General features: G+C 37.9%; 1 protein-coding gene across 1 annotated transcript in view; it reads right to left on the bottom strand.

The window, feature by feature from the left end:
* The window catches only part of LOC119806550 (transmembrane protease serine 11F), a 65,478-nt gene that overhangs the window by 23,256 nt on the left and 17,583 nt on the right, over positions 1–24,639 (bottom strand). The window contains exons 3-4 of the mRNA XM_042054641.1: positions 23,941–24,064; positions 327–481 (exon numbers count right to left, since the gene is read on the bottom strand). Coding sequence (XP_041910575.1) covers positions 327–481; positions 23,941–24,064 — 279 coding nt within the window. The remainder of the gene's footprint in view (positions 1–326; positions 482–23,940; positions 24,065–24,639) is intronic.

Raw genomic sequence — 24,639 nt, 5'->3', positions numbered from 1 at the left:
AGCTAAGACTTCTGAGTCCTATCTGTTAAAGCTTTCTATAGAAGATTCAGCAATGTATTCATTCTGAGAAGGGTACTCAACTTGATGCTATTTGCCCTTATTCTGAAAATATTTTTTTAATTCTTTGTGTTTCATTTACATGTGCCTATCCGTGTAGTCTCTATTTAAAATTTTAATATTCAGAAATGTGTAATGTAGACTTTCTGTTCTTAACAAACTATACTTTTACACGAATAAAAACTATATTTACTGTTCAATGTTATCAAAATGTCAAATTTTATGCAACAGAGTGCACTGTACACTCGAGGCATGACCTGGAGACTTACCTTCAACAACGAAATGCGTGACAATGCCGATTGTGATTCCTATGATTGCTACAATTGCCAGTGTGAACAGAGACAGTCGAATAGGGTCCCAAAATTGTTGCTCTCTTCTTTGGTACTCAATTCGTGGGTATTCAGTTTCTGAAAATTCAACTGGTCTGAGATAAGACAATAAAAAATAGCAGCAATTCATTAGACTTCATCATAGTTCTTTCTCATGGGTATTTCTTTCCTTCCTTCCTTCCTTCCTTCCTTCCTTCCTTCCTTCCTTCCTTCCTTCTTTCTTTAATTGAAAATAGATTCAGTGGAGAAAGAGTATAAATTAGAGATCCCCATCGGGTCCTCAGAAGTCAGGAAACCCCGCAAAAGGAATGGAAAAGGATCGTAGGAGTCAGAAGAGACGGAGGACAACAGGAGGACATGACCACAGAAACTTGCACATTCTTTCTTTTTCATTGCTAATTTTTTTTCCTTTATTTTTTAAAAAAGAAAACAAACTATCTTTTTTCATTTTGCATACCAATCCCAGTTCCCACTCCCATTCCCTCCACCTTCCCCCGGACCCCACCACCCCATCCACTCTTCAGAGAGGGGAAGGCACATTGTTTTGGGGAAGGTCATATCTAGGCTGAGAAAGATATCCATCCTAAGAGAATAGGTTCCCCAAAAGCCAGTACAAGCAGCAGGGACAAATCCTGGTGCCACTGTCAATGGCCCCACAGTCTGCCCCAGCCATGTAACTCTCAACCACATTCTGAGAGCCTAGTTTGGGTCTATGCTGGTTCCTTCCCTGTCCAGCTGGTGTTGGTGAGCTCCCATTAACTCAGGCAAACTGTTTCAGTGGGTGCGCCCATCATAGCCTTGACCTCTTTCCTTATATTCTCACTTTTCCAACTCTTCAACTGGACTTTGGGAGCTTAGACCAGTTCTCTGATGCAGGTCTTTGTCTCTGAAACGTGCATTTTTTTACGTTCATTTCTTTGCCAAACAAGTCGCATTGCTAAGTAGCACTGGGTTCCTTGAATCTCAGCAGGAACACCATAGTGTGCATACCCTCCCCAAACCACAAGCACAGCACATATTACAGCTAACTTCCATCAATGGGATGATTCCTTTGCACCGATTTTTGTATGGCATACTGGAAATTTAAATGCTTGATAGTGAAATATAAAGATCAAATTAAAAAATTTATACTTTGTAAGGAATATTTTATGTTATTTAAAGAAGGAAGATTTTAAGCACAACTTTGCATGGTTCCATCAGTTACAATTGATTAAAAATAAAAGACTCTAAGACTTAAAAAAAAATCTTAAGAAATTCTTCACAATTAGTTTTTAAAGTAACAGAGAGAGAGAGAGAGAGAGAGAGAGAGAGAGAGAGAGAGAGAGAGAGAGAGAGAGAGAGGGACCTAGATTTGATTTCCTGTACTCTCAGGGCAACTCACAATCTGTATCTCCAGTTCCAGGGTATCCACCTCTCTCTTCTGGCCTATGCCGGTACTGCATCCATGTGGTGCACAGATATGCATGTAAGCAAAACACCCATACACATAAATAAAATAACATAAATACAAAACAGTTTTCAAAAAAGTAGAAGGATCGCTTTCAAGACTTGATCAGGGTTCTTTGTATTTTATTGGCGTCTCCAGCAAAATCTCACAGCTTGTGAGTTGTGTTCGGGGTACCTAAGACATGTCCCACTCATTTGTCCCAGTTTCCCCAGTGCACTACTTCTTCTAGGAACAGCACGTTGTTGAGACCACCATTTTCCCACACAGAAGCTGCTATGTACTTGATTTCTGATTCCTCAAATAGCATTTGGTGATTTTTTTTGCTTTTCATGAAAATTTTTGGCAAATATGAAATGAAAATGTTCACTAATGCAAAAGCAATCTTCGTGTTGTTACCCGTGACATTAAAGTGCTTCACAAATCACCATAGGTACCTAAAGTTTTTGATATGTGCTTTGCCTTTAGCATGTTTGTGCTTTAGTAGAGGAGACAGATATGGAAACAAGATGCTGCAATTCAGTTTTTCAAAGGTTATATAAGAAACAATTACCCCTTTGGAGGAGGTATAAGGAGGAGATTTTTTTATCAAGAAGGCTATGGTGTGTGTGTGTGTGTGTGTGTGTGTGTGTGTGTGTGTGTGTGAGAGAGAGAGAGAGAGAGAGAGAGAGAGAGAGAGAGAGAGAGAGAGAGAGAGAGAGAGAGTATTTCTTCATTTGTTTATTGAGACAGATACTCACTAAATAACCCTGACTGACTTGGAACTCACTGTGTAGACAAGATTGGTTGATCTGTGCCTCTGACTTGAGGGCTCTTGGATTAAAGGGGTGTGTTTCTGTACCCAGCTTAGGCTACACTATTACAATTTTGAGGAATAAAAGTTCACTAGATATTAAAAAAGAAAAACAGCAGAGAAAACAGAATGTAAAAAAGAAATGTGGGATGTGAGAAAGTGTTCACTACTAATAATTGGTACCTTTTGTCTTAAAGAACTTATGTTCTGTAAAATGCTTGCAGACAGGAAGCCATTCCAAAACCACAGTACTAAAACGGGACAGAGTAGAATAGGTTGTAAACTGTAAACTCAGAAGTGTGAGGTTTACGATCCCAAAGAGAGGTGGAAATTTCCCTGCAGGAACTGGGCAACCAAAGTTCTAATCAGATAGGACAAATCACACAGATGTGAATAGTAGTAGGGATTAGGCAAGACACAGACAGGTGGCGGTCATATTGAAGATGCAAGAGAGAGGTGGCAAATGCCTGGATTGAGGTTGCAGTGTGGGAAGGAAAGGAAATCACAGATCTAGATCTGATCTTTGAATCTTATGGAGTGATTGATTGGGTCTGGGGCAAAGAATGATTAGCAGCTCACTCTTGGGGATGTCCAGGCAAATTATTGTTATTATTAAGGACAATTAACAGTCAAGAAAGGGCTTCCAATTAGGCATCAATAGCACAGATATGGTGGTTACCCTGAGCCAGCTGGAAACAATGTTTTTATTTTTCTAGTATCACCAATACCTATTTGTATTTCAATGAGAACAGCTCTTAGGGTTAAAGCTGCACAACCCAACCCAGAAGAAAAATGGCCATGTTTCCATGAGCAGAGCTTTCTTTCTCACCCAAAACACACCTATTCTCAAAATTCATGCTGGTAAGTATTCCTGATTGCTTGTGTATGTGCCTAGTATTCTCATTCATTTGTATTCCTGGTCCCCCTTTCTCCATGTTTTCTTGATTTCATTCCTGCAGCCTGACTCTTTTTTCAAAAATCAGGAGAATCAATTTTTACCAGATTTCTTGTGGTGATAGCTAAGCATCACATCATAAGAGACACCATTGGAAAGGGAACTTGTTTCTCTTCTACCACAATCATTTTTAATTTGGAAACAAATTTCTTCTATTGCTGACTACTTGTTTTCAGTCTAACAGAACTCAAGTAATAAATTCCGTCCCATAAAAGTTGAAAGGAGTTTTGCCTAATATGTGTGTGCTGTGAAGTACAGCCTATAGGAACAGCAGAAAGATGTCACCCAATCACTTAGGAAGTAATGCTCATCATCAGCCAGAGGCCATGGCAGTATACAGCAGGTGACAACTAGGATGACAGGTCAATCCACCAGAGGAAAAACTCTCTGATGGGGAAGCTCACTGGGAAAAGACCATGGGGCCACTGACTGTGTATGACTATAATTTTTCTCAACTAAGAACAGCTATGTGTATTTTCCCCACTGCTTGTGTGTTTAATATATATAATATATATATATATATTCCATCCTACTGTGCACACATATAGCTGTGTATAGTCAGGAAGACGATTTCTGCTTAATTTTATAACTCTGATAAATAGAAATAATGCTAGGACAAAAACAGCCTTTTACACATTTAACTGATTTTAGACTTCAGAACAAATTCAAAGCAAACGGGTTGCCCCCGGAGACAAATACACAAGGTCAGTTTCCCTGGTGTTCATTGTTGATTCAAGATCAGACCATAAAGAAACTTGAGTAGGCATAACTTTCTCAGCCATGGACCTTCTGCACATACTCCAAACCTCAAGGTTCTGTTATTGTTTAAGTTCTGAATTTCAATGTCACTTTCTGACTGGGAACCCTGACCACTCAGAGTTGTGTGCTTACTTTACTCACTGACTGGTCAGCGTTACCTCCCTAGCCTGAGAGAAACTGTGTGAACAGTTTCGCTGTTACTTATTGTTTACACAAGAAGCTGAGTGAGTCTGAAAATGTGACGCATATTTGTGCAGAGGTTTTGTGTGTGAGAAGAAGCAGAAGAGATGTAGGGAGAATTAGGAGAGAAATGTGTGTGTGTGTGTGTGTGTGTGTGTGTGTGTGTGTGTTGGTAGGGAGACGTAGCTAATGTGCAGAGAAAGGAGTGTGAGGGTGGAGTAGGAGAGACGAGAGGTGTGTGTGTGTGTGTGTGTGTGTGTGTGAGAGAGAGAGAGAGAGAGAGAGAGAGAGAGAGAGAGAGAGAAGGAATTGCAGAGAGAGAATTAGGAGAGAGATGTGAGAGAAGGTATGTGTGAGTACTGAAAGGGAGATGTAGCTGAATGTGCAGAGAGAAAGAATTGTGAAGAGATGCAGCTGGGTGGCTAAAGAGATACAGAGGATGTGACTGTACAGAAGAGAGACGTGTTGAAGGAAAAAGTATATGACTGTGTGGAGAGAGATGTGACTATGTAAAGAAGAAGCATGAAACTGTTTAGAGAATGTGTGGGAGAATGTAACTGTGTGAATATAGATGCGACTCTTTACAGAGATGCATGGCGTGTAGAAGATAGATGTAGCTGGAGAAAGCGATATGATCGTGTGAAAGGAGATGTAACTGAGTGCGGAGATGTTTGGCTGAGCAGGAGAAAGATGTATGTAAGGAGAGATATGTATAACTGTATGGAAACAGACGTAACTGTGCAGAGAGATTGTCAAGAAAGTGAGATTACTCAAGATGAAGTAGAAGATAACGTTACCCCAAGAAAGCTTGTGCTTCCTTATTTACTCCTCAGTTAGAGAAGTCTGGCCCTTGCAGCATTTGTGTATTTTTTTTGCATACCCTGGAGGTGGTCTTAGAGCAAGCTTTCAAAAAGGCTGCAGGTATAATTCCTTGCTGCTCTGAGAAAGCAATCTTTTCACTACCCTGGATGCAGTCCTTGGAGCTGGCATCACCATGCTGTGACATTATCTTGTGGTTTTGATATGGATTACTTCCTCAAGCGGTCCGTGTGTTGGAGACTTGGTTCCCCAATGGTGGTGTGTCAAGAAGAAAACATTCTTTGCCATGACATTCAGTCACAATATTATCATCAACACATTCTAAGAACAAGGAAGCAAGTTCACTATGAACAGAACCTCTGAAACCATGAGTCCATGTAAACCTTTCTTCCTGTAAGTTATTTATTCCAGACAATCTTTTCATATCAGTGAAAAAAGCATAGAACACTCCAAGAAGGAAATGCTTCACAAAAATCCAGCAAAGGGAGGGAAGGGGGAGAAGGAGGGGAGGGAAGGGGGAGGAGGAGCGGAGGGGGGGGGGGGGAGGGAAGGAGATGGAAATTTTTAAATATAAAAAAAAATAAACCATGAGAAAAAAAATCCAGCAAAGTAGTACTTGGAAGAATTGACACTACACCTCACCAACTCCACCACTCTGGAGTATGGACCATGCACCTCCTCAGGCACCTGAATGGTCTCTGCTAGTAGAGGTACAGGTAAACCAGCCTTAAATACACAAGAGTGGGAGAGCTGGCCTCACAGTCTGCTGTGTGATGATATGTGCAAGGGAGAGATAACCTCTTGTTCCTCACCCCTCGTCACCTACTGCAGGTAAGAAAGTCTGGTCCTGGGGTTAGGTGAGTGGGAAAACTAACCCTACCCCTAACCAGCTGCAGCCCTTGCTGGAGCAGACCCTGCTAGACCTAGCCCAGGCAGCATAAGAGAGCTGACTCCATTGACGAAGGCGCAGGAGATATGGTACCCTCGAAAGTACTTGGGAGATCTGGTCCCACAATTCATCTACCATATTATGGAGTGGGCCAGGAAGAGATGACCTCTCTCCTTCCTCGCCCCCCCCCCACTGCCTATGGTGGATAGGAGAGTTGTTCCTGAGGTCACGAGAGTGGGAGAATGGACACTACTCCCCAATGGCAACAGCACCTTGGAAAGCAGGCCGGGCACTTTGCCTAGGCAGCACAATAGAGCCGGCCCTGATGGCAGGGGTGGACCTGGGGGCATGAGAGCAGAAGGACTGATACCACTCCCCTCAACTGCCATGTGGCATGAGTGAGAAACAATTGCCCTCCCTCCCCTCTCCTCTTGTCACTTGTGGCAAGTGGGAGAACTAGTCCTGAGGCCATGAGAATGGGTGAACTGGATCTGCCCTCCCCAGCTGCAACACATGTGAGAATGGGCACTCTTGGCACCTGACCTGGGCAGCATACTAAAGATGACCCTGTTGTGTTAGTGAGGGTACAGGTGAGCTCGGCTTTTGAGCATGAAAACAGAAGAGCTGCCTCATGTGCCGTGGGATGGCAAGGGTAAGGGAGATATGCCCTCCCCTACCTGTTGCCATCTAAGACAGGTGGGAGAGCCAACCTTGGGGACATGAAAATGGAAGAGCTTGTTCTGCAGCCACATGGAGAGAGAGTTCTCTACTTCACAGTAGAGCTAGCCATGATGGTGTAAGTGTGGGTGAGCACACAGTAGATCTAGCCATGGTGGTGTTAGCATGGGTGAGCACACAGTAGAGCTAGCCATGGTGGTGTCAGTGTGGGTGAACATACAGTAGAGTTAGCCATGATGGTGTGTGTGTGGGTGAGCACACAGGAGAGCTAGCCATGGTGGTGTCAGTGTGCGTGAGCAGGACCCAAAGGCATCGCCCCGTTTCTTGCTGTCTACTACATTGGATGAGCTAGTCAAGGCAGTGCTGGAGAGCTTGCCTGGGTGGGAATGATTAGGGAAAGCTGGAAGGCTGACCCAGCTACCACCCAGGCCCAGAACCAAGATTATGAGGTAGCCCACCTCAGCATCTGCCTTATCTATGAAGCACTGGAGCTTGTGAAGGGGCCAGACCTTCAGATCCAAAGCTACAGGATCTCCATGACATAAGTCAATAATAAAATAGCCAAGAGGAGTCCCAGTGAGGGCCCAGAATCAGTACTGTAGCAGAAGCCAGAGGCCTTCAGTCAGGCCAACAACTCTTTGCAATGAACATTTACAAGTAAAGATGTAGAGACTAAAGTGTGTATGGTGTAACTCACTGGGCCACACTACATCTTCCATGCTGAGATTTTTGTTTGTTCATTAGGGGAGATTTGCTTGTGTTGATTGCTCCAATACCACCAAGAGTCTGATCTCAGTTCAGAGGGCAAGGTCCACATTCAGCTGGCTGGAGAAGACCATATTGCTCCCTGGTAGACTCAGAGGGAGACAGAGGGTACTCAATGGAGAAAAAGGAGCTAAGGGGTAGGGTAGTTCTTTTGATCAGGGAAGAGGAGGGTGATCATCTCTGTGTAACTCCATGGTTCTCTCAGGTTTATTCTCTAGTATTTACCCTAAAGCTTTATTTTTTTTAAAATAAAATTATATAGTAAATCACAATATCAGGCCCACAATATATGGTGCCACACACAGGACACCATTTGTAGGTGGATTTTTCTTTGGACCACCTTCTCGCAAAAAAGTACACCGAGACTGACTATTAATTATGAAAGCTTGGCCTATACGTTAGGTTTAAATTAACCGAATGGAGGCAAACTCAGACAGATGCCATGGAGCCACCAGAGTCAGACATGCTAAATCTTAAGCCACTGCCACATGGTTATATATAGATTAACAGAAATGGGTTAAATTAATGTAAGAGTTAGCCAATGAGAAGCTAGAGGTAATGGGCTAAGCAGTGTTTTAACTAATAAAATCTCTGTATGATTATATAGATTCTGGGTGGCCAGGATGAACAAGAAGCTCCTTCTTCTACACTTGGGTTACATACTCTTGAAGGATTCTACATCCTACTATAGAGAGACTTGCATATCTATGCTTATAGCTGTTCTTTTCAAAATAGCAAGGAACCAGAACCAGCCTAAATGTCCATCAACAGATAAATGGATAATGACAAAATGGTGTGTATATACACTGCATTTTCATTCATTTATAGGGAATACTTGAAATTATAAAATTTGCAGGCAAATAGAATTGGAAGATATTAAGTGAATCAATTGAGGTTCTTTCCCAAGGACTCAATCTCGAATGTAAAAATATGCCAATGAAAATAAACATAGATAACATCTAGAAAACTATGAAAGGGGACCTTGTGACTAGAAAAGAAAAAAGAGCTTTGAGAGAGAGAAGTAGGAAGACAAAAGAACAATGTGGGCCTTTAACCCCAGCACTCGGGAGGCAGAGGTAGGCGGATCTCTGTGAGTTCGAGGCCAGCCTGGTCTACAAGAGCTAGTTCCAGGACAGGCTCCAAAGCTACAGAGAAACCCTGTCTTGAAAACAAAACAACAACAAAAAAAGAACAATGTGGAAGAAAATAATACTGCCAAAGGATAAGGTCGCAAGAGGAGGAGGGAGGGCAAGGAGTTAATGTGAAAAATCAAGCAAAATGAAGTATGTATTAAAAGTCTACTGCTTTGTAAGCTAATTCATCTCTAATTAACAAAATGATATCTCTGTCAATTAGAAACAGAGCCAAAGATGTGTATCAAATAGATGTGGATGTTAGTTTGACTCAGCATTACAAATGAAAGAAAAATTGCCAAGGATTTCAGGACATATGAGAAGATACCTTGTGAAGTCTGTTTAAATATACTTGAACTGTCTGTGACAATATTACCTAAATCTTTATGATCATTCTTACATGACTTTCTCAATGAGCTGATTTCTGTGTATTTCTAGTGCTATTAAAACATTACAAGGAAACACAATACAATTAACTTGAACCTTGTAAATCGAATGAATCAGATAAAAATTCAATCAAGATGAAGATTTAAATATTTAACTCTCCTTAGCACTAATGAAATGCAAATAACCAGATGTAAATTAAATGTAATACAGTCTTTTATGTGTAGCATAAATATTTATGCACTAATCAAATGTTCTCACAACAGTCACCCAGAGGGGAAATTCTTCCAGCGTCTTACACATGTTCTAACATATTTTTATTCAAGTTGGAGCACAGATTATCATTAGAGATTCTGCTTGGGCACAAGCCATGTACTTCTTGCAAAAACCCATCATTTCTGGGCATGCCCATGAATCTATCTCTTTATTAGTATCTCTTTTGCATGAGTTAATTGAGGTTAATGACCCTCCTTAACACATATATCTTCATACACATGGAGATAAATATGGAGATCGGTGAACTAAAGCAGGAGATAAAATATGTGATATTTACTTTAAGGGCAATTTTGGACACTCAAAGGGAAAAGCAAATCTCAGCAAAACCAACAGACAGATCCTTTCTAGGACAAAATAACATTGCAGTTTATTAAATTGTGCTGGTTTTTCTTTCAAGTCTAACTTAAACACCCCAGCTTCCACTAACTTTGCTGAGGCTTTTAATTTGGATAAACTAAAAGTGTTTTTAAAAAGTTAGGAGGTCAATTGCCCCTTGCTCCTTCCCTCTCTCCACCCCTTCTTTCTGGTGTAGCATTTAGTCTCAAACACCACTAAGTCAGATAACAGCCTGAGTGCCAAAGTTACACACATAGGGACTAAGTTCATGATAGGATTCTAAGTATTATCATTACTTACCTATATGTATGATCACAGTATAAAATATTTTATAATTCAAGTTACCTTGTGTCCCTTGTTCTTGCCAAGTAATTATTTATCAACTATTTAAATGCTTAGGTCTGGGGTTTTGAATTACAAATCTCTTCCTTTTTTCTATTTTTCTAATTCCTTTTGTTTTTGAGACAAGATCTCGCTGTGTAGCTTGTATTGACCTAGGTCTTGTGTATACATATATGTAATTGTCAAAGAACAAACTTAACTAACAAAAACCAAAAAACACTGATATATACTTAATTATGATGAAAATTGGTATAGGAAGTGGAGGACACACATATTCCTATAACAGGGAAACCTTATCTCGTGTTTAGGATCAGGTATGGCTTCTCTAAAGACAAATAAACAAGGCAGCCTGAAGATCCATCTCACTGAGCCAGAAAAAGCAGAAGCAGAGGGGCAAGCATGCTCCAAAAACACAGCTCAGGATTCAAAAGTTGAACTGCCAGTTTCTGGCAAAGTAAGCTTATACACAGACACACAAACACAAACTCACATGTGCACACACACATACACACAAACACACACACAGGCATACACATGCACATACCTGCACACATTTAAAATGCAGTCGTTTTCCATGAACAGTGATGTTTTGCACTGAGCTTTCTACATGATTATCAGGTGAAGAGATTTGTATTCTATTATTATTTGGCAATCTAGTACAGAGGGAGGAGTTGTGATTAAGATATAAGTGCCCTAGATAAAGGAGATCAGCAGTGTTCTCATTTACAATTCATATAATCTGCATATGCAATAAACAAAATTAACGTGTCCTAGAATTTCTCTGTCCCATGTCAGAACGCTCACGTGTGAGATAATGATTAGGTTAGAAGGCTACATGCAGAGACATCGAAGAGCTTGTCATTCTTATCATTTTCCCTTCAAAACTATGCCTTATTTATTTTCTATGGTTTTGTCTTTAATACATCCCTATCACAGTTTCCTCTCCTCTGCTCTCCTCCCCCTCCCTTCTCACCCAGATCTACTCCTCTGGAATTTCCCTTCGGAAAAGAGCAGGCCTCCCAGGGATAGCAACTGAACACAGCATAACAAGATACAAAAAAATCAAGTACAAACCCTCAGATCAAAGCTGGGCGAAGTCTTGCAATTCAAATTAAATTTTATAAGATTTATATTTTTTAAAAAGTTAATATTTGCATCTAGAGGCTCACTGATACTTAATAAAATCGCTTAAACTATACAAGTTTTAGAAAACTGTGCCATGTAATTCTGGAATAACAATAAGGTAGTTGAATTTTGACTTTTTAAACTTTGAATATAACTTACAAACTGTGTTTTGCTTAAGGGTTAAAATTAAATTTTGTCTTTGTGAGAATGCCCAAAATTCTGATTATTAGTTTCGTATTCAGATAACTCCTCCTGTATTTTCATATATAAATCAACTGACATTGCTTTTATATTCTTTTGAAAAGCTATTAATCAACTACTTTCCCTGTATTTGTCTCGATACAGAAAGTTAAACATTACAGATGCAACATTAATTTTCCAAACATTACTATGTGAACAAATGAAAAGTCAATTCCAATAAACTGATTCTAATCTAGCTAATATTTATGTAATTATTCTAATGTTCAGACAACACATAACATATGCAGGAAACTCAGTTCTTGACTCCAAGAACAATTTAATAGATGCCTTGTTTGATGTGTGATGTATTAAATAGCTTCCAAGAAGACACTCATGAAAGTAGTACATTTTTTATTAAGTTAGCTAAAGGGGAATCTCAGTGATTCCTAAATTCTTGGTTCAGTTAAAAACATTTTTTAATGTGTCTGGGATGTAGAATTATGGTTAAGTTTGAACTGAGATGCACAGATATCAGAAACACCTAGCTGGGTTTGTTTATGTTAATAACAGCTGATTCCTCCATGTTTCTGAATCTCTATGCTAATTGTTCAAATTTTGAACTAGAGAGCACTGTGAAAGTTAGAGGAAACAAATTTCTCACCACTCAAAGCTTGACCAATTTTGTCAACACAGTAGAGGGCAGTGAATAAACCATTTCTCACACGTTGTCATATTAGAACAACTTATCTGCAAATAGTGTTTAATGTTCTTTCAGTAGCTTCTGTCAGGATAAAAAGATGGCCAAGTGAGTTAAAATGTGATAAAGTTGTTGACTTGTTAATTTTGAAAGAGTAGTAAATAAACACTAGCTGAATTCTTGCTGTTAAGATTGGGCCAAGGAGTGAAAAACATTAGCAATTCCCAGGAAAAGTATTAATGGAAGGCAAGGAATCTAGTTCTATGTCCTCCCCCACAGAGGACACATTTCTCAAGTTAACTTTACAGAAATGTTTCTGCCGATTCTGCTGAAGGTGTTTGCCTCAATGATCTCATCTAATACCCCTTGCACTCAACCGAAATGACTCATTGTTTAATATATATTGATTTTGTCAGAATGGTGGCAAAGGATATGAAAGCAATTGAAGATTGGTGTCAAAAATACAGGTATAATCCAGAACATATAGCTACCTGGGTGTAGCCTGACATGGAAGGGTGAATGACAGGGAAGGAAAGACAGACAAGAAGGTCATTGGCAGTGGAGCAAGAAAACATTGGTGTAGTAGAGACAAGAGTTAAGGTGATACTTTTCATGGAGTTTCGAGACGGTATCTATGCTGATGCATCAGGCCTCAGCATTCTCTTCAGGTTTATGTATACGATTGAAATGTGTTCAGAGCTAAAGATGAGAGCCAGCTAAATGACCTGATTCTTAGTCTATTTTTAATATGTTCATCAAGATAAAAGTGCCTCCTCCTCCTCTCTTTCTCCCTCTACTCCTCTCCCCCTCTTCTCCTTCTCCCTCTCTCCTCTTCTCCTTTCTTTCCTATTCCTGCCCCCATGCTCCCCTTCCCCTTTCTCATCCTCCTTTTCTTTTTTATTCCTCTTTGCCTTATTTTAATTTGTATTGCTTTTCTGATGGTTTGATATTGGTGTATGCTCTAAGTCTTTTACCTGTTTATTCACCTGATTAGTAAGAGAAGGAAATAAGAAAGGAAGGAAGGAAGGAAGGAAGGAAAGAAGGAAGGAAGGAAGGAAGAAAGAAAGAAAGAAAGAAAGAAAGAAAGAGAAAGGAAAGAGGGATGGAGGGAGGGAGACATAGAGGGAGGGAGGGAGAAAAGAAGGGATATGAAAGAAAGAAAAAACTAATCCAATAAAAAGCAAGTGCAAGAATTCTGCAATGATGCTCTCGGGTGAGAAGAGTGAAGGCAGTTGTTTGCTGCCATGTAGATCAAAGGATTTACCTGTTTTCATTTTCCTTACAGTGCCTACATGAATACTGCACTCTCCTTTACAGGTTTTTTTCTATTCTTAGGACTTACTTCTTGCCAAAATTCCTCATCTTATCTCATAGGTTGGAACGTATCTTCAAGATTGTTTTACATACCAGTATTTAAGCCAACATTTTAAAACAGTGCATAATACTGAAACACACATTCTGAACATTGAATTAGACACTCCAAATACTACCCTCAAAGAAAAATAAAACAGGACCAGGAAAAAAATAAATTTGAGCTATATGAAATTGTTAGTTTATAATGATTTTAACTTACAAATGGGGTAATGATTTTAATTTTTGTGCAATCTTTAATTGTGCATTATACTGTACAATTTCAAAAGTTGTAGTACTTCATTTTTAGTTTATAATATAAAAGTAACCCAAAACATAGGCTACTTTCTAAGTTAATTGTAATGTCATATAAATTAATAACTGCCTCAAAGTCACTTGTTTTACGTTTTGAGCAATAATAAGCAATCAATTATAACACTGAAACTCTGTAAAAATAAAAAGGTCCTACAGACCACAGCATATATTAGATATTTACACTGTGATTTATAATAGTAGCAAAATCACTGTTACAAAATAACAATGAAAATAATTGGGGAGGGGGGGTCACCTCAACTTGAAGAACTATTTAAAGGGTTGCAATGTTAAAAAGGTTGAGAACCACTCTAATAGACTATTACCATATAACCCAAAAGTTGATTTTAGAAAGTAAATAAATAAAGTGAATTGGAAATTTTTCAAGGAAAAAGGTATGCAATCTTCATCTCACATGTATGATGTTCATAACTCACTTTAGTTTGGTTGTTGTCATATTTCTTCCTTAGAATTGAAATACCAGAAAACATATTTCCTAAAAAGTATATATATGCATTTTTATTATTTTATATAATTTTGTATTATATGTGTGCACATATAATAGATACACACAGCATATATGTGTAATTTAGGTAGCCGTGTAATGTGTATATACTCTATTACTAGTATACTAAAATCTGTATTTGTTGAATTATAAAATGAAATCAAAATCTAGTTAATCTAGTTAGCCGTGTAATGTGTATATACTCTATTACTAGTTTACTAAAATCTGTATTTGTTGAATTATAAAATGAAATAAAAATCTAGTTAATCTAGTTAAGAGACATGATGCTTTCTTCTCTTCAATGATGTTTCCATCAGCAGAACAACACAGGTTTACATAGAATAAAATATCTCTATTTTTAAGCTTTTTATTTATCTTCAGAATTGCTTTGTATGAATATTTCATTTGCATTGTTAATCAGTTATGAATCAGAAACCTGCATGTTTCATTTACCTTTAACCTTTCCTACTTTAATCGTTCTTTAGCTTTAGTATATGCAGTCATGAATACCATACAAATACTGAGGGTCGGCAATGAGACAGGAAATATATGCTTAGCACTAGGAATACAGAAAACATCCTGTTTACCTGGAAAGACATGATTGGGAGCAACTAAATACATAGAGAGATACATATCGATTGGCAGATGCTCAGTGTTTTATGTGTGTCTGCGGTGAATGGCTATGCTTCAGAAATGACTACTGTAGCAGCTTAAAGGAAAGCAATATTCCAGCAAATTTCATTAGTGTCATGAAGGAGGACCATGGGGTGTCACTAAATGTGGGAAGGTGCATTCCTTCTAGGTGAGGAAATGATCCATGAGCAGGTGGAACCCCACCTCTCCGCTTATCAAGTTTTGCTGCTGCAGCCAAGTAACGATAGAGTCACTAGGTGAGCAGTTTCCCTTAGAACTCTGAATAGCAAATTTCATCATTCCTTCCTCACATTTTTATCAAACTTTCATAATGAAGTTTAGAGATATTTGATCTGATACACAGACCCTTCCTAGACCGATAATCTTAATTTATTAACTAGAGTCTTAATTCTCAGGGTCTCCTTGGAAATGTATTTAAAGTCTCACACCTTTGAATGACTTAGTCCAGAATATATGCTTATTTCCCTCCAACTAATTTCTACATGTTTTTTTTTATAAACAGCCATCATTTCCTACATATTTAGAGATCCTTTAAAGAGATTGGGCAGACAGATTCATTATAACCTCTGTATGCTTCTAATTTTTACATATGTCACATTCAACCACCAAGGTACAGTTTATTAACTTGTCTCTCGGCACCACTTTCTACTTTCTGGTAACAGTAGCTTCTGTCATTGCCTCACTTGTAGGGGGTACCACATGAAGTTACAGATGAAACAAAAATAGACATCTATGCTCTGGGATGATTTAAATTGATCACTTATACTTTAAGGAAGTTATTGTGCTCAATGCCAACTAGCTGTTAACTCTTTGACATTACGGAATATAATTATTTATACGGAATTTAGGATTATTTGACTTATTGATTTAGAAATACTTTTGACCAAGATCCAGAACAAAAACAAAACAAAAACATAAAATGCTGTCCGTCAAAGACTCACACATCGTAAACATCTCCACAATGAAAAGCTTACTACTTAAAATGCAGACTATATGAAATAGTACATCATTATTGTTTAAGTAAAACTAATAATGTCAAAATTAAACCAATAACAAGCTCCCAAAATAGCTTTGTATTCATCCTTAGAGATACTCACAAATTCTGCTAAGGGTTATGCCCTCTCGCCCTTTCTTTTTTACTATCACCCCCTCCTAACTTTTAAGTTTAACGTGAAGCCTTGAGAGATAAAGGACTTCCCAGAAGGATGAGTGGAAACCTGGCCCTAAAACATGTGCAAATAAATAATTCCTTTTCCTCTTCTCTTCAATGTGAGCCAGGGACTTTTCTAAGAAGTATCACTTATTTACTATCTGAAATGAGATCCCTTGTTCAAAGTACCTTTGCTAATGAGTTTATTGAATACACTAACTAGCCTCATACTGTCTTCCTGATCTATTCAAAGTATGGGGTAGGATATCTGTGCTAAAAATGCTTTTCAGCCACAATTCCTTCCCATCTTCTGCCAGGTTCCACAAGCTCTGCCTAATGTTTGTCTGTGGTCTCTGTTCCCATCAGTCGCCTGAGGAAGACTCTCTAATGACAGCCTGGCTAGGCACAGATAGATTTGTGTCTAGTCTTATTGCATCTTGTTATTCCAAGTTCAGTTGATAACCCTGGAATAACTGCTCTTGTCTGCAGGGAAGTGAAAGGGCAGTGGATGTTGGGAGAAGGGAGTTGGGGTAGGAATGGGGACGAGTGGAGGGAGTTGAGGCTTCGGGTGGCATGTATTGTATGAGAGAAGAACAAATAAAAAGAAAAAGCAACTCTTGTCTAAATGTCAATACTCAGAACTATTCATTCTGAATCAAATCTGAGGAGGTACTAATGTAAAATAATATAATAAAATGGTCAGAGTAGAAGAAGAGATTAGTAAAGGTACAATAAAAAACTGAGTAGAAAAGAGACTAATAATAGAACAGAGTCGTGAAGTAGATATAGATGATGCCATAAATTGAGAGGGAAAGAGAGTCGGGATTGTAGACAGGCATGCCACTAAATTCTGAGATAAAGGTGGATGAAGACTTCAGGTTCTTTGATATGCCTTTTTAAATTGAAATTGTTAACATGTCATATTCTCTTCTGTACATTTTATTTTGCTAAGTAATATACTTTCTTATACTTAAAAGTATGGGTATTGTGGTGGGTTATATTATTAGGACAGGATCTGTCTAGGTCAAACTTATGCATGAAATGGGCTGTCTTCCTTGGGCTCATGTTGGTATTGGTAAGTTGAGGAATGTAAAAAAATACTTATTTAAGAATATGACAGTCCATATGCTTAAAGTATTATGTTTCATTGAAGACAAGCTCAAAACTAAGCAATCACAAGAATCACAATTTCACAATGTTTAACACATTGATCAAAGGAAACATGGGAAATTTATATAGAGAGACACTACATGCCTATTTGAGAGATAAAATAGCAAATTTGGGCTAAATAGGCGTTTGAAAGAAATCATTGATCCCATATCAATTATCCTTTCAGTCTAAATCAATAACACAAACATTGCTGCATAAAATTAATAATTTTAATAAAAAATAAAGTAATTATTTACTTTGAAGTTCAAGTTTTTGCTAACTCAATAATTGTTTACACATAAGCATTTTAACTTAACCATTTTATTTATGTGATATAAATGATATATATATATGCATATATATCAGTTATAGTCATCCTTTTTCTTGGAATTAAACAAATAAAACAATTAATATTCTTTCTTATTCAATTTTTATTTTGTTGTCCTATAATATACTTCATTAAAGACTATACTATTAAAAACGTATTATGTTGAGCATAGTAAGAAATCAAATAATCTGTGTTTAATATTTTACTCATCAAAGCATAGTTTTTTCTGAATGTTAAAATATAATACTGTTAATATATTATATTTAACTTCTATTTAGAAAGAAAACATCACATTGGTCCTTTCTGTTTCATTCAAAAACCAATGAGACAAAACTTCAACACAAAATATAATCTCATATAATTAAAATAACTTCTACCAGTCAGAATCTGCATAGCTTGTCCCAGGAGATGTAAATATCTGTCCCCATTGTCAGCTCACTGAGAAAAGCTGAGTACTTACGCGTACATCATGGACCCAAGACTGGGAAGGCTTCTATCCAGTCACCATCTGATCTCTATCAGCCAGGTCAGGGCTGGGAGGCTGGAAAATAATGACAGTCACTGGGGACAAGAAAGGAAACAAGCCCAACAGGTTTACTGACTGAGGTTTGCTGGCTTCATGTAGCCTGATAGGAGCATGGTCTATTTGGTGCCAGCCATTGCCACACAATGAAGTAATTGTCAATGCCTGCACAGAGAAGCTCCAAGCAGTAGAGGGCCCGGGTGCGCACAACTGGTGATGATTCAGAGGTTGCACGTTTCCAGTCGGGGAGGTATGATTAGAATTGAGGTGTGGACTTGGGTTTTTTGCTTTTGTTTTTTTAAGCAAAACAAAACACTAGAGTACAATGACGCCACTTCTTCCTTTGTTGTCCAGATCTTCCATCTCTTCCCTTTGAGGGAGAGCAGAGCGGTCCTGAGTTCTAGACCAGAGCACCTGTGCCTGTATCCTTGGTGGTAGGACCATGGACAGTCAGAATAGCTATTGAAGCTGACTTTCCCCGCAAGCAAAATAGGAAAATTAACTTTATCCAACAGTAGCCACTTTAGTTCTAACAATAAAAACAAACTTCACCCAAAACTGAAATGTAAAACAGACAAACAAACATGTCATTTCTCTTATCTCATTGCCAAAAGTGTCAATAGATTTCAGAGACATTAAATAACCCAGTATTCAGAAATAGTCCTCTTATGTAATTGCATTCTTGGAGGGTTTATTTTTTTTTTTTTTTTTTGGTTTTTCGAGACAGGGTTTCTCTGTGGCTTTGGAGCCTGTCCTGGAACTAGCTCTTGTAGACCAGGCTGGTCTCGAACTCACAGAGATCCGCCTGCCTCTGCCTCCCGAGTGCTGGGATTAAAGGCGTGCGCCACCACCGCCCGGCTCTTGGAGGGTTTAGAATGTATGAATTTCTCATAGAATTATATAAAGTTACAAGGTACATATTATTTTAAGATGTACTACATGTTTTTATGTTGTGGAACATTTGTTTAAGGATGCAAAGATGTGTTGCATTATTTTATGTTGCATTTGTTTAATCCTATAAACTTGTGTTACTTTGCTTGAATGATCTAGTAAAGAACTGAACGGTCATTAGCAAGGCAGGAGACAGGATAGGCAGGGCTAGCAGTCCAAGAAAATAAATAGGAGGAGAAATCTGGGAGTAAGAGATTTTAGGAGTGGAAGAAGGAGAAGGAGAAGGACCCCAGGGGTCAGCCACCCAGCTATACAGTAAGAAGGAAAGAAAAGATATACAGAAATAGAGAAAGGTAAAAGCTCAAAGGCAAAAGATCGATGGGATAATTAGTTAAGAAAAGCTGATGAGAAATAAGTCAAGCTAAAGCCGGGCATAAATAGGTATGAATAAGTTTCCATGTGTTTATTTGGAAGCTGGGAAGTGGGCCTACAAACAGTATAAAGAGTAAAAGAGAAAAAAAACCAACTACAACCTCCAATTTTATTAATTTCTGCCTCCTTTCTCTTGACTAATTTGGCTAAACTTTAGCATTATTGTTTATCTTTTTTATTGTTGTTTTGTTTCTCAAAACAGGGTCTCTCTGTGCAACCCTGGATATCCTGGAACTCACTCTGTAGACCAGGCTGGCCTTGAACTCATAGAGATTTACCTGCCACTGTCCCATGAGTGCTGGGATTAAAGACATGTATTGTTTATCTTTTCAATGAACCATTCTTCATTTCATTGGCTTTCTTGGACATTAGCTTGTTTCTATTCCATTAATTTTGACCCTGATCTTAACTCACTAATCTCAGTGAATTAATATCAGTTCATTTTATACCTAGTGATCCAGTTAAATGTAGGAACATGTCAGGTATGAAAGAAATGGTGATTATGCCAAAAGGAATAGAATGCATACAGCAGCACTGAAAATCTGTTTCCATTATTCAAAACCCATTTGTTTTCACTCTTGAATTATCCTACAGGAAAATATTCTGTATACTATATACAGCTAAAGTTTGAAAACAGTACCTTCTACTGTGATATAATAGCGTATGAGCTGCAAGTCCAGTTTCTAAACCATCCCTTCATTATACTCTCGGGACTTTGACAGTTTACAGACGGGTTGTCTTCTTTCATAAGAGGCTCTCACTGTAGTTCTCAAAAAGGGAATGGCCAGATGGAATAAGAGCTTAGTAACACCTGTTATCTTTGATTTATATGGCTTTTGAAGTGTAAGAATGTGTTTTGTGAGTTATGTATGGATAGTCTGTGTCTATTGTTTGATTTACAATTATCCTCCTCAAAAAGGAAAACATCTTGAACCTAGTATTCAGCAGTTATGCAGTTAGAATGTTTCCAGGTAGGACAGAAAAAAACAAACAACAACAAAAAAAAAGGAAGTAGGAAAAATTCTCAATGGCATGGCTCCTTTCCAAAATATGGTTTTCATATATTCTCTCTAACTAGAGTGAAGTCACTGTGGGGGTGAGTTTTGAGGTCTCCTATGCTCAAGCTACTCTCAGTGTAACAATTTCTTGATGCCTATAAATCAAGATGTAGGAATCTCAGCTCCATCCACAACACCATGTATGCCTGCCATCATGTCTCATGATGATGATAATGGACTGAATCCCTGAAAACGTAAGTCAAGCCAATTAAAAGTTTTTCTTTTATATGAGTTGTCATGGTCATGGTGTCTCTTCACAGCAATAGAAACCCTAACTAAGAGAAATGGATAGATAGGCAGAAAGAAAGATAGACAGAAAGATATATTAGATAGAGTTCTCATGGGTTTTATTTTATCAACTTGACACAAGCTAGAGTCATTTGGGTAAGAGGAAATCTCAATTTTAAAAAAATACACCCAAGGATTGGATAGTGAGCAAATCTGTAAACCTGTATGACATTTTCTTGATTAATGATTGATGTGAAAGTGGTGCTCACTTCATGAAGTTGGTTCTAGATGATAGAAGGAAGCAATCTCAGTGAGAACCTGGGGAGCAAGCTGGTAAGCAGTGTTCCTCTATGGTGTCTGCTTCAGTTCCCACCTTTGTATTCCAAGTTTCTACCTTGACTTTCCTTATGACTGACTACAATTGTAAGCTGAAATAAACCCTGTCCTACATACATTGCTTTTGATCATGGTGTTTTATCATAGTAATATAAATCAAATTAAGGCAAACAGATAGATAGACAGACAGGCAGACAGACAGACAGACAGATATAAAATAAGTAGATCATAGACAGAAGAGTGATCATTTCAGGACTTCAATTGGGACTAGGTTCTATTTATGAGTTCCAACCAGATTTACCAATATTAAATTTGTTATTTGTATATCCAAATTTTCTAAAAAATTTCATTTTCATCAGTCTACTGATAGATTTTATGAAATAAAAATGATCAAAATCTATTGATAAAGAAATGTAAGTTGATTAGATTCTATTACCTTATACATGGGCCCACCCCATCAATAATATGAAGCTCTTTATTCCTTATTCACCTTCCAGCGTGTTCTCTTAAAACCTCAGAGGGAAAGTTCGCAGGTAAGGCTACCCCAAGATAAGTGGAAAATTTTCTAAATTTCCCAAAGTCTTGATGCCACATGCTCCCTTGCAATATCTTTACATTTTATCTTTCTTTTTCATTTTTCTATTTTGTTTTTATTCTGCACACACAGCTGTACTACTTTGTGAGTTAAAATCTAAAATGAGTCATACCTTAGAAAAGGAATTTAGAGAAGAGGTAGGATAATGAGAAATTCAAGCAATGGAAAGAGAAGCAGAACAAGAAATAATAAAATTAAGAGTAAGGAGAAAGGCAAGCCCATCTTGAAACAGAAGGAAATGACAAGGCAGAATAAAATGTGAAGAGAGCGGAGAAAAGAGAGAGATTACAAGTCATATTACAACAGATATATTCTCTTGACCATAAAGCTAAGGTTTCCATGACTCATGATGAAAACATATAACCTACATTATATATATATATATATATGTGTGTGTGTGTGTGTGTGTGTGTGTGTGTGTGTGTGTGTAATGTTGTTGCATGTACATAGTTCTTAGATGGCTGCATGTTTTTAATTTTAAATTATTGAAAAGTTATATGTATGGTTCTTCCTACAAAATGTATACTCATTAAAAATAATCAAATAACCTGGTTGTCTTTAAACTTTCTTAAATTAAGAATATTTCCAGATGTTGTCCTCAAACTTTCATTTGTTGATGTACACAGTCATTAAGTATTATGTGTTGGACATCTGCTGCATGCCAAGTAGTAAGCTCATTTCAGAGCAAAAGAGAGCAAGCAACAGTCATGCCTGTCTAAAACAACCTTACAGTTGGTAGAAGAAAGCAACATCAAGCAGGTAATTCTACAGGTCTGTGTTGGCAGTGGAAGTACAAGATGCTAAAAGGAGCATGCGTGACTCTTACAGCCGAGACTCTGGGATTCAGAGAAACCAATCAAGCCTCATGTACTGTCAGTACAGAGTCATATAGTTTTAATCCATTATTTATTTGAAACTAGCTTAAATATTGTTAGTCTTATATTCCAGTATGCCAAATAAGAATTTTTGTATCTAAAAAGCCACATGATATAGATGCAAATAGAGTCTACAGAATGTTTTACAGAATATCTAGTTCACAAGTGATATAATTCATCACTTGGTAGGTTCAGTCCTACCAAGGGAGATAGCAGAAAATATAGAGGAGTTTTCAACCCAATTCTCTGCTTTATGTACTACAAAGAAAAACATGAACTTGTGTGTGAAAGCATAATTTCAGTTTTCTATTTTCAATTCATATTTGCAGCCTAAAATTAGCCATTCCTCCTCATTCAATCTCTCAATTCATGGTTATTTAATTTTTATTTAGATAATATATTATCTTAGGTTCGATAGTTCTAATAACTAATAACAACTATGATAAATTTATTTTAGCTCAAAGTTTAACTATCTGGCAGAAAAAAAAACCTTGATTTTGTTTTTAACTCCTCAAGTTATACAGGGAGAATGTGTCATTATGAGAGATTAATGTTTATGCTAGAATCTTTCAAGCCACACAGACAAGACATTTAAAAAGTGTCTTTGATAAGATTTTCAGGTGAAGAAATATTTTTATCCTTTAAAAACTTTCTGAGGTTGTAATTACATTATTTCTCATCCCTTTCCTCCTTCCAAACTGCCCAATGCATACACCACAGTCAATGAAATAGTCTGTCTCAAGTAGTACTGAGCTGAGAGATAGAGCAGGATAGCCAACATCGTCCTCTGGCCTCCTTCTCTGTTCACACAAATGCACACACACTGTCGAATAAAATTTTTAGTACTACAAGTACTTTATTCCAAAGACTGTGATAACAATTATTTTACTCACATGGTGAAGTGCTATGTAGATGCAAAGCATAGTAAAATGTGATGGTCCATCTCTTTCTTTCATCCTTATCACCTATGCGCTAATATCTCTCCTCCCTTAAGGCCTTTCTTTCCCCTCAGTACCAATGGTCCCTTTCTAGTTTCCTAGATTCTACAGCACTCTAAAATGAACACATATATCTAAGGTCTACATGGAATGTCCTGGGTTACCTCACCTATATAATGTTTTCCAGCACCATTCATTTATTTACAATTTTTTCTTTACAACTGAGGAAAACTTAATAATTGGGAGGGAATTTTTGGTTGAAAGAAGGATACCAAAGGTAGGTCAGAAGAAAGGGACAACTAATACTAATAAATTGAAAAAGACACAGGGAAACCTATCACTTTCATAAGTGTCATGTAAGATTTTATATATTAATTAAATATCTTAATATAAAATGTTTGAATTGTAATTGTCCTATCCAGGGGATTATGCCATAGTTTGCCAAATAAAGAGCCCCGTACCAGATATAGGATACCTTCCCCCAAGTTGTCTGTCAGAGATGTCCCAGATATCTCCCCAAACAATGCAAGCTATTGGCAATGCTCCAAGCTGTCTAGGAGAACTTGGTGGTAGTGCCGTATTGCTGAAGACAAAGCACACTTTGGAAACATGACAGGAGAAATCAAGCTCGTACCAATCAGGAAGCTTCCTCCATGCTGACTACTATCTTTCATAGTACTGGGGGGGGGGGTGCTGTGTAGGCTTCTAGGTGGGAGCGAGAGTCATTGTCATTCTTGCTCAGCTTTGAACTACAATAATGACCAGTGTGGCAAGCAAACTATGCTCATGGGTGAAATAGTGGCATGGGTGGTATGGGGGTAACCAAGCATTTTCTGAATGGATTTAAGGCCAACTCCATAGGAGGAAACACATGCAGAGCACTGCAAATATGGCCAGTATCCCCATGGTTGGGGAGCTCTAAGGCCCCAGGGAAGAAGCTATTATAATTATTCTGCCAAATGGTGATAGTATCAAACTTCCCTCTTTCTGCCCTTAGATTGGTGCAACTTTGAGACCTCACTGTGAAGTACCTTTGTGTACTGGATGGCAGTCAATGTAGACATACAGGTCATCAAGTGGAAGAAATTAGTAATTGTGAGTACTCACCCTGAAATGGGACATTAATATCAATCACTACACGCACCAAGGCCTATAATCTATCCTGAAATATGGT

This window comes from Arvicola amphibius, chromosome 1 (assembly GCF_903992535.2).
Source record: "Arvicola amphibius chromosome 1, mArvAmp1.2, whole genome shotgun sequence".
Taxonomy (NCBI): Eukaryota; Metazoa; Chordata; class Mammalia; order Rodentia; family Cricetidae; genus Arvicola; species Arvicola amphibius.
This window is presented reverse-complemented; position numbering and strand designations above follow the sequence as displayed.